The 13209-nt window shown below is 48.2% G+C and overlaps 5 protein-coding genes across 5 annotated transcripts; 3 read left to right on the forward strand and 2 right to left on the reverse strand.

Moving 5' to 3' along the window:
* Positions 1 to 1042: 1042 nt before the first annotated feature.
* Positions 1043 to 2683, reverse strand: N7537_002835 (uncharacterized protein; the record flags this gene model as incomplete). The annotated part of the gene is made up of 3 exons (XM_056893893.1): positions 1043 to 1366; positions 1425 to 2206; positions 2338 to 2683. The coding sequence occupies 3 exons, from the start codon at positions 2681 to 2683 to the stop codon at positions 1043 to 1045; spliced, it is 1452 nt and encodes a 483-aa protein (XP_056758888.1).
* A 2309-nt stretch (positions 2684 to 4992) lies between these two features.
* N7537_002836 (phosphotransferase family protein) lies at positions 4993 to 5632 on the forward strand (the record flags this gene model as incomplete). Its single annotated transcript, XM_056893894.1, has 2 exons — positions 4993 to 5165; positions 5221 to 5632. The coding sequence occupies 2 exons, from the start codon at positions 4993 to 4995 to the stop codon at positions 5630 to 5632; spliced, it is 585 nt and encodes a 194-aa protein (XP_056758889.1).
* A 773-nt stretch (positions 5633 to 6405) lies between these two features.
* Positions 6406 to 8627, reverse strand: N7537_002837 (putative phosphoinositide phosphatase (Sac1); the record flags this gene model as incomplete). Its single annotated transcript, XM_056893895.1, has 3 exons — positions 6406 to 6582; positions 6644 to 8370; positions 8420 to 8627. 3 exons carry the CDS (start codon positions 8625 to 8627, stop codon positions 6406 to 6408), a joined length of 2112 nt encoding a protein of 703 aa, XP_056758890.1.
* A 388-nt stretch (positions 8628 to 9015) lies between these two features.
* On the forward strand, positions 9016 to 9957 carry N7537_002838 (Rab family GTPase; the record flags this gene model as incomplete). The annotated part of the gene is made up of 5 exons (XM_056893896.1): positions 9016 to 9085; positions 9153 to 9172; positions 9232 to 9258; positions 9342 to 9533; positions 9610 to 9957. The coding sequence occupies 5 exons, from the start codon at positions 9016 to 9018 to the stop codon at positions 9955 to 9957; spliced, it is 657 nt and encodes a 218-aa protein (XP_056758891.1).
* Positions 9958 to 10972: 1015 nt separating this feature from the next.
* Positions 10973 to 13055, forward strand: N7537_002839 (MICOS complex subunit MIC60; the record flags this gene model as incomplete). Its single annotated transcript, XM_056893897.1, has 4 exons — positions 10973 to 11086; positions 11147 to 11255; positions 11329 to 12941; positions 13011 to 13055. The coding sequence occupies 4 exons, from the start codon at positions 10973 to 10975 to the stop codon at positions 13053 to 13055; spliced, it is 1881 nt and encodes a 626-aa protein (XP_056758892.1).
* Positions 13056 to 13209: the final 154 nt, after the last annotated feature.

Below are 13209 nucleotides of genomic sequence, written 5' to 3' on the forward strand. Positions count from 1 at the left end.
CGCCTTTTACCCTGTCCATGGGCACTAGGAGGTGCCCATTACCCGTGGGCATTTTGAAATTACACGTCCATCGCCCATCATTATGCAAAATTAATGTGAGAATTACCATATTAGGCAATTTTATATACACAATTAGCTCTTGGAAGTCTCCACCTTGCCAAGAGTGCCCATGAATGTCTTGGCGACGCTAAAGATGTCTCCACTATAATGGGCGTTGCAGTTTAGTTATAGGGTACTTGACGCCTAAATGGGTCATCCGTAGACTAGGCCAGGTACACCGTTTAACTAACTAGTAGGGGATGATTACACAGATGACGTCAAACTGGACAGATTGGGGACGGTGGGACGTTATTGGACTTCCAGCGGCTCGAGTGCTTGTGGCAGTCGGTTGAGAATATCAAGTCGTGGCTAGACGAGTTCTACAGAATTCCCTGCTCGAAACTTGTTGGCCAGCCCTTTCACCTTTGGTCACAGATGATTCTGAGTAACCCCCTGTCTATGTGGGATGAACAGAGCAATCCCAATAATGTACTTGATTTCAAAATTTGATGCGGATTGGTGGAGATATAGGGCCTTAAATTTATCAACTTTTGAAGTGTAGCAGTTCCACAGAATATCCGTAGTAATGCTAATATAGTACCTGAAACTCACCAGGCCCAATTCAATACTTAAATATATAGCCTCCTTATATACACGTCTCTTGCCTAGACTGATTGAAAAATTTTCTAGTCTATATTTAGACTTCTAGGATTCTTGTATTAATTAGCTAGATTAATCGAAGTTAGAGGAAGTTACTAAAGTGCAATATAGAATATGTTATTGACATTCTTCTATTTAAGGCTAGCTATACAGAAGACTTGGTAGTTTACCGGTATGCAATAACTAAGCAACGAGGCGGGAGAGATGTGACAGCATATCTGAGAGTTCTTCTGCTATAGATGTCAATTCTCCGCTGAGAGAAATCAGGAGCAGAAATGAGACAAGACGTGACATGAGTAAGAGGGTACTCGGATCGATGCCACAGGCCACAAGAACCAGAAATCTAAACACAGTGGTAGCTCTCCGCCAAAGTCGGGTCACTGCCTAGGGTGTAGACTGACTTCTGTGGATATGGGCAGAGGATTTGGTCGTAGGTGGTACCTTTGGCGCTAGTAAAGCTAACAGGCAGCGTTTCTGGAGCAGTACCATTCTCAACCCATTCCACTAAGGCCTCTAGGACTGTATGAGGTTGACCTCCAGAGCCCCCAAAGCAATGCGCTACTCCGGGGGCAAGGAAAAGTCGATAGAAATCATGAATATCAGGGTCTAATTCTTGAACAGCATTGTAATAATGCTCCGAGCCTCTGGTAGGGATGACGGGATCAGCCTAAGAAAATTAGCTTCTTACTGTAGTAAATCGGGACTATAGATAATAAGTTACTTACCAGGCCATGGAAGGTTAGAATTTTACCCCCGTGAGTCTTGAATTGCGAAAGATCAGGGTCAGCTGTCTCGATGGTGCTAGCAAACTGTTGCCTTCCAGAGTAAACAATTTCGTCGTACTGTTCATGGGAGATGCTGGTGAGATCGAAATCAGGGTTCCTTTCAATGAAGAGTGCCATCCACTCTGTACCGAGATAGAGTGGTGCTCCAACGCAAACATCGCCAGTGCAACGTGTCCCAGCAAGACCAAAAGCGGTAAGAGCGCCGGAGAGATCTGCCCCTCTATGCGGCCCATACCATAGGAAGTTTCCTTTGGAAGTTTGTGGGCCTGACCACGTAGCATTTGCTACTACTGCTGCCGTGTGACTGACCTGCATTGTCGTATTTGTGGAAGCGCAGTTAAAGACAGTGCCGACGACCGTGAAGGGGTCAAAAACGCATGTATCTGCATCCGAGATTACACCATCTAGAACGCCATCCAGACCATCGCACGCGGATACAGCTGCTTCAGTGATTGTGTCCAGCTCGCATCCATGAGGATATTTTCCAGCCAAGTTCATAATGAGTTGAGGCCAATACATGGCGGTGAAAAAGGCATTCCAGTTAATGGCCGGAGCAGCAGCAGCAACGCCATCATACAAGCCAGGATATCGTTGTGCGAGCATCATGCCCTGACGGCCGCCCTGGGAGCAACCGTTCCAGTATGACTTTTTTGGCGATCTGCCGTAAAAGTCCTTAATGAGGCTTTTCCCAATGACTGCCTGGTCGTATAACGAGCGAGAGGCTAGATTTTGCATATTATAAAGATTGACGTTGCCGGGGCTCAGTAGCGCCCATGCACTGGCAGATATATCCACCCCGACATTCAAGCCCGCGCATCAGTTGTAACGCCGGCGTAGCCAGAACTGATCGCACTGACGAGTTCTGGGTAGGCCAGTTGGCTGATAGGACCACCAGCAACCCATCCTCCGCCGCCAACTCCTTCCATCCGCTCGTTCCACGAGTCAATCGGCAACCATGCCGTAACGCTGATGTTGTCGCCTTGACCCGGGTGGGTATAGGAAACTGTAACATTGCAAAAGTCCACGTTGGTAGCATTCGCAGTAGGCGTGTTGAAAAGCTGTTCGGCCGGTACAATTGCGGTGAAATTGGTAACCAAATGTGTATTGATGGAGGTTATCTCAGCACCGAAGACATGTGGAGGGGTAAACGTTGACGGGATACAATGCGCATGCCCCGTATTGATGGTAGGATAGTTCATTGTTATCCACTGATGAAGAAGGTAAGACAATGGAATGATAAGAAGATAATAAAGCATCCCCTTGATAAGCAGATATTAAAACATTTCCTCGATTGCAGTACATGGTGACCTTCATATACACCGCCAGGGCTCAGTCCGTGATTTGGATAGTTCTGGAGATCTTGCCCAAAACAAAAGTACCTCGGCGGATTAGGCTCTGCATGCAAACAAACCTTATTTCCCCGCGAAAGCGAAGCGAGTTTAATATCAACTTCCAACTACCGGCTTTTCGGCCGGTTCGGCTTCGGCTCGGTTCGGCCCCGGTAGCCCATTCCTGTCATTCAGTTGTCTGTTGACATTTCACCAACTTGTTGCACGTATAGTGGTCTGCTGATTATTTGGCTAAGTGAAGGAAGGGGGTCGCTTTTGAGAGCTATCCCATAGCTCATATGAGCATGCTGACGCCTGTATGGCTGGTACTTGGCAGTTACAACGCTCGAGTTCATGCGTAATTCAGAATTACAATGCTACAAAACATGAGAAAAGTAGGCACTTGATGAATAAGCCCGTTCTCGCCGGGTAGTAAGTTACGACTCTATATACTTCGACAATTACATATTTCTCTTTAGGATTCATATATATACCTTTATTATACACAAAAGCCTTGAGCTAAACTTAGCTAGTATATTAGATAAACATTTATACTAAATCCTGGGGCTTGATTTTAGAGTACATAATACTTTCTTTAGACGATAGTATTTTTTTAGGGTTGTTAAGGATTTGGCTGCGGCCACTCTCGTGAGTTGCAGTATTTACTTCCAAATAGTTCAAGATCAATTTTTGAAATTGGTTTTTTAAGAATCCATGGTTGGTTGGTATTCAATTCTCGCCCAACTACCTAATAAGAATTTGAAGATCCATATAATAATTACCATCTATTCAGCCCAAATACCCGACTATCTCTTGGAAAGTCTACAAAATATACCTGACAAGGATCAAGCGGAGTAGATTGTGGCTATGAGAGCTGCCGCCAGGAAAAAGAGATTAAAGAACAAAGATAGGACATTTTCTATCAAACAATGGCACCCCAATAGGTCATCATCTAGATCAAGTTTAATTTCTCACTGATCACCCAGTGAATGCTCACAGGTCCCATTAGCCCATAACTTTGCCTCTCGGTATTTGCAAAAGTCGGCGCCATTGTCGACAATGGGATCCCAAGAGCAAGTAGACTGTCTGCGTCTGCCCTGACCCGTTGTACAAAGTCGTAGTGACCTCAATCTTAACCTCATTTTCTTTTCCGCAAGAAATTAACCCACTGATATCCATTTTTGCGTTGTCGTAACCTTTTATACTTCTAGGTTTGTCTCCTCAATCCAAACTCTAGAAGTATTATGCAGTTTTAAGAATACGTCCAGCAGCTGATTAAAAAATTGCCTAATGAAAGCATTTTGTGGCTAGTATTAATAAAAAATTGATTATATACATCCCATGGCAACATACCGTTTCTATCAACTAATAAAATGGCCGGACCTGGTACTTTATTGCATTGCATATACAGTCCTAGTAGAAAGTGGATCACATCTATCCTTGTTACCGACAGTCACAATATTATTGGTGCTCGTATCAAAGTACCCAAGTACCCACTGCGTTCTTCGGTCTGGATTTTGGTGGCGAGTCTGCTTTGACGTCCAATGTTTACACATAAATACCGCTCCTGTTCATAATTTGAGTTTTGTGATTTCGACATTCTTAAGAGTGATGCATTCCTTCCTTCCGCCATCCGCTAAAATCCTATCTGCCTTGGACTCCACTCAATACGCTTGTACAGAACTCATTCCTCTATCTGGGGGCTTCGTGAATTTCATCTATCGCGGGACTCTCATCTCAGCTCTCCCTACAATTCCACCGACCGCCGAGATAATTCTTAAACATGCTGAGCCTTATGTTGCTGCCAATTCGGCTTGGGACTTTGCTATATCTCGCGTTGTAGGTTGTTTGTCAATAAAACTTGCCTTACATACTCATGTTCTCAGCACTATGAAGCTCTCATGCTTAGAGCCCTAAACGCGCTTCCTCGAACAAATTTGATGGATGATTCCGTGACTACACCCTTTTTTCACGACTATTTGACACAATGTGACACCGTGGTTCTGTCGAATTTCGCAGGATCTACTCAACTCCAATCATATCTCACTTCGCACGACCTTGGTGAAGTTGCAATCCACAGATTCGGATTATCATTAGGACAATGGATGAGACGATTTCACGAATGGGGCGCTGCTCCAGAGCAAAGCTCACTGCGCACGAAGATGAAAGGAAACTCCAAAATGGCTGAAATGAAATATAACATAACCTACGGTCGCTTGAAGGAGGCCATCACTAGGTTTCCAGCGATACTTCAGGAAAGTATTCCTGTTTTCGAGGAGTTAGCGCAACGACTCGAGACCGAAATGGCGACCGGAGAAGGCCAGCTGATACATGGCGATTTTGACTGTCGAAAGTGAGTCTTCGATTATGACAATGTGCTTCTATGTATTGACTTTGCATGGTTCAAGTGTTCTTATCTCGGATGGGCCTCTAACAGTCGGTTCCTGTCCCATCTCACTTTGTGTAATTGACTGGGAATTGTCACGCATTGGTTCAATAGCTTCTGATGTTGGCCAGATGTTGTCTGGCATCTATCTCCTCACGGTCTTCAACTCCTTCCAGGCTGGCCCAAAAATGATTTCCTCATTCATGCACGGTTATGGTCCAGTGACTGATGAACTTGCATTCCGTATCGCTTTGGATGTTGGTACGCAGTTGGTGTTGTGGCCATGCCAGCAGGCTGATAATTATGATGACCACCTTATTGAAATGTGTGTCGATATGGGACATAAAATTATTCTTCATGCTGAGAAACAGGCTAAGCCATGGTTCCGTGGTGGGGTGTTCGATAGCATTTTCTGTTTCATAGAATCTCACTGAATAAATGACGCTGCTTCAAAACGGAAATAAAATATACAGTAGAGCATCAATCGCGGATCCCGGAGGCAAGCCAGTTAGTAAAGAAAGATCACCATCCCTCTTCCTCGCAAATTTATTGGGTTTGGTTCTGGCACAGAGTCAGCATGATCTCGCACTGCTAGAGAACATTGGCTACTTGGTGAAGAATCGACCGCTCATGATGGGCAATTCAAAGGACGTGGGCGTTTGGGTAGATGCGAACAAATTGTTGAAGCTCTCCGTAGTTAAGGTTTCTGTGCTATAATGGCATATGTTGAGCTCCATCGGGTGTCAAAATAGCCCAATTGCTTTAGAAGTGAGCATCGCTTCCAAAGGGAAATGAAGAACACACACAAACAAGGGTCGTGCGGTGCTTTAAAACTTATTTAGAAAGATATGCAACTTCCTAATAAGTAAATTTGAATATGGATGTAGGTCTTCTAAAGTGTTCATGTACTGGCTAAGGGAACTGCGAGGGAGAATCCGAGCAGCAAAGACGATGGGGACCGATTTTAAAACCCATGGCAGCAGCATACAGCTAGAAACCCTCGTGGTGGTTCCGAGCCAGGAAACAGTGTATCAAACAAAGGGGAAAGACGATTAGAATCGAATTGAAGGGGCAAGGAACAGAAAGGAAAATGCCGGCGGGCCTGTAGTGGTGAAAAGAATGGTAATAAAACATACAGCCATGGAGTATACAGAAGATGAGAACAAAGGGTAAAAAGAAATAGCCGAAGAACGCCGGAGTGAGACATTTACTCAATCCTCGTCTTGCCCTCTTCCAAAAAGACGAGACGGGCATTGCTAATACCACGCTGGTGTCGTCTGGCAGGAAGCCAATTACCGATGATAGGATCCGAGCGTGCTTTGATGAGAGCATCCTGATATCCCTCAGCGCCAGCGACCGGCGTGTTCAGCTTGGGCCAATTCACCTATAGAAAACAGGGTCAGTGGGACATACTTTGGGTTTGTTAAGGACGGTAATGAGCTTACATAGAGCATGCCGTGGCCATGCACGAAACGGAAACAGTAGACCGCCACCAACAACCAGAAGATCGTGAACAAGCGAAGTGGCCAGACAGCGGCATCGGGCAATCGCCGTGTGAAAAGCGCTACCAAAACCATGAACACACTAGCAGCGAGAACATATGGAACTGACTGGATGACAAGTGGTCGTTGGTCAAGGAATAGCTGGATGTTCGCAAATGTTGAGTCCGATGGGAGATATGTGCCCAAAAATACATCGAACCCATCTTGTCGAGGGCCGTCCATAAAGTTGTTGCGTACATATCGCGTAATGGAGTTGTTCAAGTCTTGCAGCATGCCGGCCCGCGTACGCTTACCAGTCCGAGTGAAATCAGTCTTCAGGGCACCAGTACCGGAATAAGACTTGGAGACAACATCTGCGTTGTCTGCCCAGATATTCCGGAACAGGTTTTCAAACTCCTGGTCATCGTTGGCAGTCTCTCCGGGATGGAGAACGCCTGCATCCATAAGCTGCCGTGTAACCGCCCAGCGGCCGAGCATGCTCTGCACTACATTAGTGCGGTCCAGGCAATCCATACAATTTGTTCGGACAACGCTCGTTTGCGTAGAACGAGTATCCAACTGGCCACCAGCAGCACCGGGACTCTCCACTCCGCGGAAATAACCACCCTGGGTCAGCCCATCGTTCAGGCGGCCCATGAGCAACTCTGCGCGATGCCATTTGAGGCCCTTGGTCTCATTGTGGAAATCAAAGTACACATAATGCAGGCGGTCCATCTCTTTCTGCTGGAGCCCTGGTTCCAAAACATGCATCTTTTCAGGGGTGCGCTCATCAGCCTCGGTGCTTTCAGATGTGGAAGTAACTAATGTGCGAACCAGCTGCTCATATGCGCGCTTGACATTCTCCTCCCTCCCTTTCTGGTTCACGAGATTGACCATGTAATTTTCTCCATAGATGCGGATCTGTTCGGCGAAATGCTTCCGCGCAGCTTCGACGGAAGTCTCAACTTCACGGACCTGAAGCTTCGGTGTGTATTTGAGATCGTTAACTTCAGCCCAAAACACGGGGACACTACCTCGAGTTTGGACAAAAGAGTAGACTTGAAGGTCTTGTCCAGCTTTGCCACTGGTCATTGATTGGCCTCCACCAAACCCGGATAGTCCACCGGTCGAGTCATTCAAGATCACAATCTGCTCGGTCTCGTTGTAGTTTGAAACATTGCCTTGCTCGTCGATTCCGCGAGAGAAGTATCTTGTTCCGGCCCGGTGTCTAGATCGCCGGGTGATAAGCGCGAAGGTGAAGGATGTTGACTTCACTCGGGCAGGAGTAATGCGCATCATGCCGAACATCACTGGCAAGATATATGGGTCAGCCCCTGGTTGGGGACCATAGCGAATTCCACTTGTGTCATTTGTTCCAAGGCTAAAGTTGATCAGATCGGATTGAATGAAGCGATTCCAGAAGAAGCGGTCGTCTGCACTCTTCCACATCGGTACATTAGGGGCATTTTGTGACTGTCGCTGGAAATTATTGGTGATATCGAGGGAGTAGGAGAAGTACATGGGTCCCCTTCGAAGTAGGTCTTTCACCACTGTAAGATAGGCATCTTCGTCGGTGTCGTGTAGCGGCCGTTCTCGCATGGGGAGGAATTCTGTTCCGGCAACTTTGTAAACCATATGGCCGCGCAACCGTCCCATGGGCTGAGCTTTGGTGATAACAATGATGTATTTATCTGCGAGCGTCAGCGCAACCTCCTGAGTTTCTATTGCGAGCGCAATTACCAAGCTTCAACTTGAGGATTCCAAGAATTCCAGCAATACTTGAAATGCGCTTGGCACCTGGAAGGGGGCCATCGTTCAAGCGTAAATCACCAGTTGGTCGGTCGACTACTAGAGTGGGTGCCTGGCGTGATGATGGCGAAGTAAAGGCATAGTGGGAGGGCGACGCGTGTAGGTTGATATCCCGAAACGGGAGAATAGGAGGAGTCATAGTTTAGAAACAGGACCTCCTGAAATGAGTGATATGAGTTGATTACAAGAAAATATGAAAATGAAGAGACATAAGTAAATTCAAGTCTCCCGAGTCTCCAAACAGACACGGGAAGGTACAAAGTTACAGCGGGCCACTGTGGTCAGTACGCAGCCACACCGCCCCGCTGCTCCTGTGGCTGGGCCTTCCGTCATCTATTCCTGTCTGCCTTAAACTACGAGTTGAAGTGTCTTGAATCTTTAAATCTTTGTGCTCCATACCCTTTGGATCTTACGGTTTCTTTACTCTCCTACCGGTCTTAAGACCTTGAATCATATATCTCAGTCCCTTGACCCTTTCATCTTCCTTCCTACCCTCGCTCCCACACCCTCCATTCTCTCTCCTGATCATGGCTTCCAGGCAAGCAGCAGGAGCCCGCCCGGGCGCAAGATTTGCTCAGTTCAAGCTCGTCCTTCTTGGTATGTTCTGATGTTGCTCTGCTTTTTGTTCAACTTTGAATATATGACTGACATGCTGTGCTTATAGGAGAGTCCGCTGTCGGAAAGGTTTGGGATACCATTTGCGATCTTCTTTATCAGCCGCTGACTTGACCGCTATCTTCCAGAGTTCGCTAGTCCTCAGATTCGTTAAAGTGAGTCTTCGGCGATTGCCACATTACTTCCCGCGGCGAGCCGAACGTACATGGAATAATAAAATGCTAATCTCATGGTTCAGGACCAATTCGATGATTATCGCGAGTCGACGATCGGAGCCGCTTTCCTGACACAGACCATCTCCCTCGATGATACCACCACAGTCAAGTTCGAAATCTGGGATACCGCCGGCCAGGAGCGTTATAAGTCGTTGGCTCCCATGTACTATCGCAATGCCAACTGCGCTGTGGTTGTCTATGACATCACCCAAGCTGTAAGGTCCAGTCCTGCATCATATCTTTCATTTCATCGCCAGTATAGAAGCTAATGTTCATGAAACTACCACATAGTCGTCGCTGGACAAAGCCAAATCATGGGTAAAGGAACTCCAGCGCCAAGCGAATGAGAACATTGTGATCGCCCTGGCAGGTAACAAGCTTGATCTTGTCACAGAGAGCCCTGATAAGCGAGCAATCCAAGAGGCCGACGCCGAGGCCTACGCACGTGAAGCGGGCCTGCTTTTCTTCGAAACCTCTGCCAAGTCCTCGACGAACGTCAAGGAACTATTCACCGCCATCGCCAAGAAACTACCTCTGGATCAGGCCGGTCCCCGGAACTTGCGGGCGACCCCTCGACCCGGCGTTGACTTGCGACCAGAGGCCCCTGGAACCCAGGGTGCCGGTGCGTGCAATTGTTAAACAATTACCCGATCATACTCCCTCTTAGCCAGTGCGCCTTCGTCTCCCCCACCGTTTGAGAGAAGGCGCAGGCTACACATCCCAGCATCGTTTAACGGTGGTATAACTCTCTGACTTTCTATGATTTCGCCAATGTCATTTGATCGGACCCTGGCACCATTCCCTACTCGCTACGGAGCCGAGGGATAGACTCTCGGTTCATGATCAATCTAACCCTCTCGGATTTTTCTTTGCTTCTTTTGTCCTTGCTCAGCCTGCTCAAACGTGGCCTCACAAGTCCCCTGTTGGCAGAAGGATTTAACTTCCATAGGCCTACATGGAATTTGGCTTTAGACATGCTGCAGCTGGATCTGTCGGTGCTTTGATGGTGCTATTCCTTCTGTACTCCTTGTTCCTTCTCACCTGGCGTCTGCATCTGCTGTTTTTTTTTCCTTTCGTCCAATGTCTTGGGCTGAAGTCTTGATATTCCCGTTACCCTTGCCTCTCTCAGAATTCTTAGTTATGCTCAAATAATACATTTTCCTCACCTGTATGTACAGTGGAGACCTACAATATGTTAGTGGCGTAGGAAAACCAAAATACATAGGCACATCAACTCTATATACCTTGATTCCGAATACAGCCAGGAAATGTAGATGTCTTGTTACTTTGTTTTTTGAATCTATAAGTGTTGCTCGTGTCGATATATTCCTCGGTTGATGTTTAGAACTGAACCACACCCCCCCCCCTCTCCCCCAAACATTTAACCAGTGGTTAATATCCGCGAAAGGATGCCCCCATGTTATAGGCCAAGGCTATTTTATCTTTCATTACACTGAATCCAAAGCCCAGCTAGATATGTATACTTCTAATGTCAGTATGTACGGAAGTGGGCATGAAATGGCGCGCAAAGCCACTCTGACCGCCCGCAGGATTATCGGGGCGGATCGCAACTGAGCAACAAGTTCCCGTTTTCCTACTCATCCATCTTTCTGATCACCTTTAGCCACTAATTTCGGCGATTGTGCGGCTCGTCATGCTGCGCTCCTCGATTGCTCCGGGTCGGCAATTGCTGTCAAACCCTGTCCGCCAACGGATTCCATCGCAATGGCTGTCCAGAGCCGGTGCAAGCAACCGGCTGGCAGGTCAGGTAAAGAGAACCATATCCCTAAGCTTCTTGTCTCTTCATACTCACAATCACCACGCGTAGCGATTCTTCGCCGATTCTAAGCCCCCTACTACCGGTGGTCCGACACCAGCCTCCCCTTCCTCCGAATCCAGTGTCCCTCCCGAGACCATCTTGAAGGCCGCTGAACAAGGTATGACGACCCCCTCGTTCATCAATTACCATTGCGGCCTAGCCCACATGTCCTAATGCGATATTTTTTGCAGAATCTAAGCTTCCTCCCTCGCCTCCGGCAGCTGCTCCTCGCAAATCCGGTCGTTTCCGTCGGTTCTTGATTTATCTGATCCTCACATCCGGCTTTGCCTACGGTGGCAGCATCTTCCTGGCCTTGAAGTCTGATAACTTCCACGATTTCTTTACCGAGTACATTCCCTACGGTGAAGAATCCGTTCTTTACTTCGAGGAGCGCGACTTCTACCGCCGCTTCCCCAACGCCCTGAGACACCAAAACCGTCTCCCGGCTGCACCCCGAGAAGAGGGAAAGCCCGTCACAATCCCTGGCAAGAGCGGCCTGTCTTGGAAGCTTGCTGAAGAAGAGAAGGCCGACGCTGATGCTAAGAAGGCAGCTCACGAGAGCCAAATCAAGCCCGCGGCCGCCAAGCCCGAGGATCGGAGCGCTACCGTGATCAAGGCCAAGGAAGACACGGCCACGAAGCACAGCTCCAAGGAAACTAAGTCTGAGTCCGAGTCCGAGGCGAAGAAACCCGTCTCACTGGATGAGCCTAGAGAACCTGCTGTTGCTGCCAGCACCATTGAATTGCTCCAGTTGCGGGATGGTGACGACGGTGTTGTCCAGGATCTAGTTAAGACCTTCAACGACATCGTTACCGTCATTAGTGCCGATGAAAACTCCAGCAAATACTCTGCACCTGTCGCCAAGGCCAAGGGCGAGCTGGAGAAGATTGCCGAGAAGATCGCTGCTATCCGTAGCGAAGCTCGCAACACTGCCCAGGAAGAGCTTAACAAACTACATGCTACTTTTGATGAGTCTGCACGTGAATTGATGCGCCAATTTGAGGAAGTGCGCTCCACTGATGTTGCTTCATTCCGTGAAGAGTTCGAGGCCGAGCGCGAGAAGCTCGCCCACGCATACCAGCAGAAGGTCAACACCGAGCTTCGCCACGCTCAGGAGCTTGCTGAACAGCGTCTTCAGAATGAGCTTGTTGAGCAGGCGATCGAGCTCAACCGCAAGTATGTTCACGAGGTCAAGGGCCTGGTCGAACGCGAGCGTGAGGGTCGTTTGAGCAAGTTGACTGAGCTCACAGCCGACATTAATGAGCTTGAGAAGCTGACTGCTGGGTGGAGCGATGTTATCGATACCAATCTCAAGACTCAGCAGCTGCAGGTCGCCCTGGACGCAGTTCGCACTGTGGTCGAGCGTGCCGAAACCCCCCGTCCGTTTATCCGTGAGCTTGTGGCCGTGAAGGAGCTTGCTGCTGGTGATTCCGTCGTTGAGGCTGCCATCGCATCTATCAACCCCACCGCTTACCAACGTGGTATCCCCTCCACTACCCAGATCTTCGAGCGTTTCCGCCGAGTTGCAAGTGAAGTCCGCAAAGCTAGCCTGCTGCCCGAGGATGCCGGTGTGGCCAGCCACGCTGCTAGCCTTGTTCTGAGCAAAGTTATGTTCAAGAAGGATGCTTTGTCCGAGGGTGATGATGTCGAGAGCATTCTCGTGCGCACTGAGAGTTTGCTGCAGCAGGGCGATGTTGACGCTGCCGCTCGTGAAATGAACACCCTCCAGGGCTGGGCTAAGATTCTGAGCAAGGACTGGCTGGGTGATGTTCGCAAGGTTCTCGAAGTCAGACAGGCTCTCGAAGTAAGTTTTTGTTCGCCCTTCCGGTTGGGCAATTGGCAACAAATTCACTAACAACTTTCCTTTTAACAGGTCATCGAGGCCGAGGCCCGTCTGCAGTGCTTGCGGGTTGAGTAAGCGCATATTTTGAGCGAAGCTGAATTCATTTTCCCCTGTATATCCTCGTCTTTTACAGGAACTGTACCTTTAGTTGTACTTGTGCTTTAGACCCAAATGCTAGAACTTTCCCGTGTCTATTGACTCGTCTAAGGTGTGCAGCATGTAGCACCTG

This window comes from Penicillium hordei, assembly GCF_028827395.1.
Source record: "Penicillium hordei strain IBT 12815 chromosome Unknown utg000001l_segment0_segment0, whole genome shotgun sequence".
Taxonomy (NCBI): Eukaryota; Fungi; Ascomycota; class Eurotiomycetes; order Eurotiales; family Aspergillaceae; genus Penicillium; species Penicillium hordei.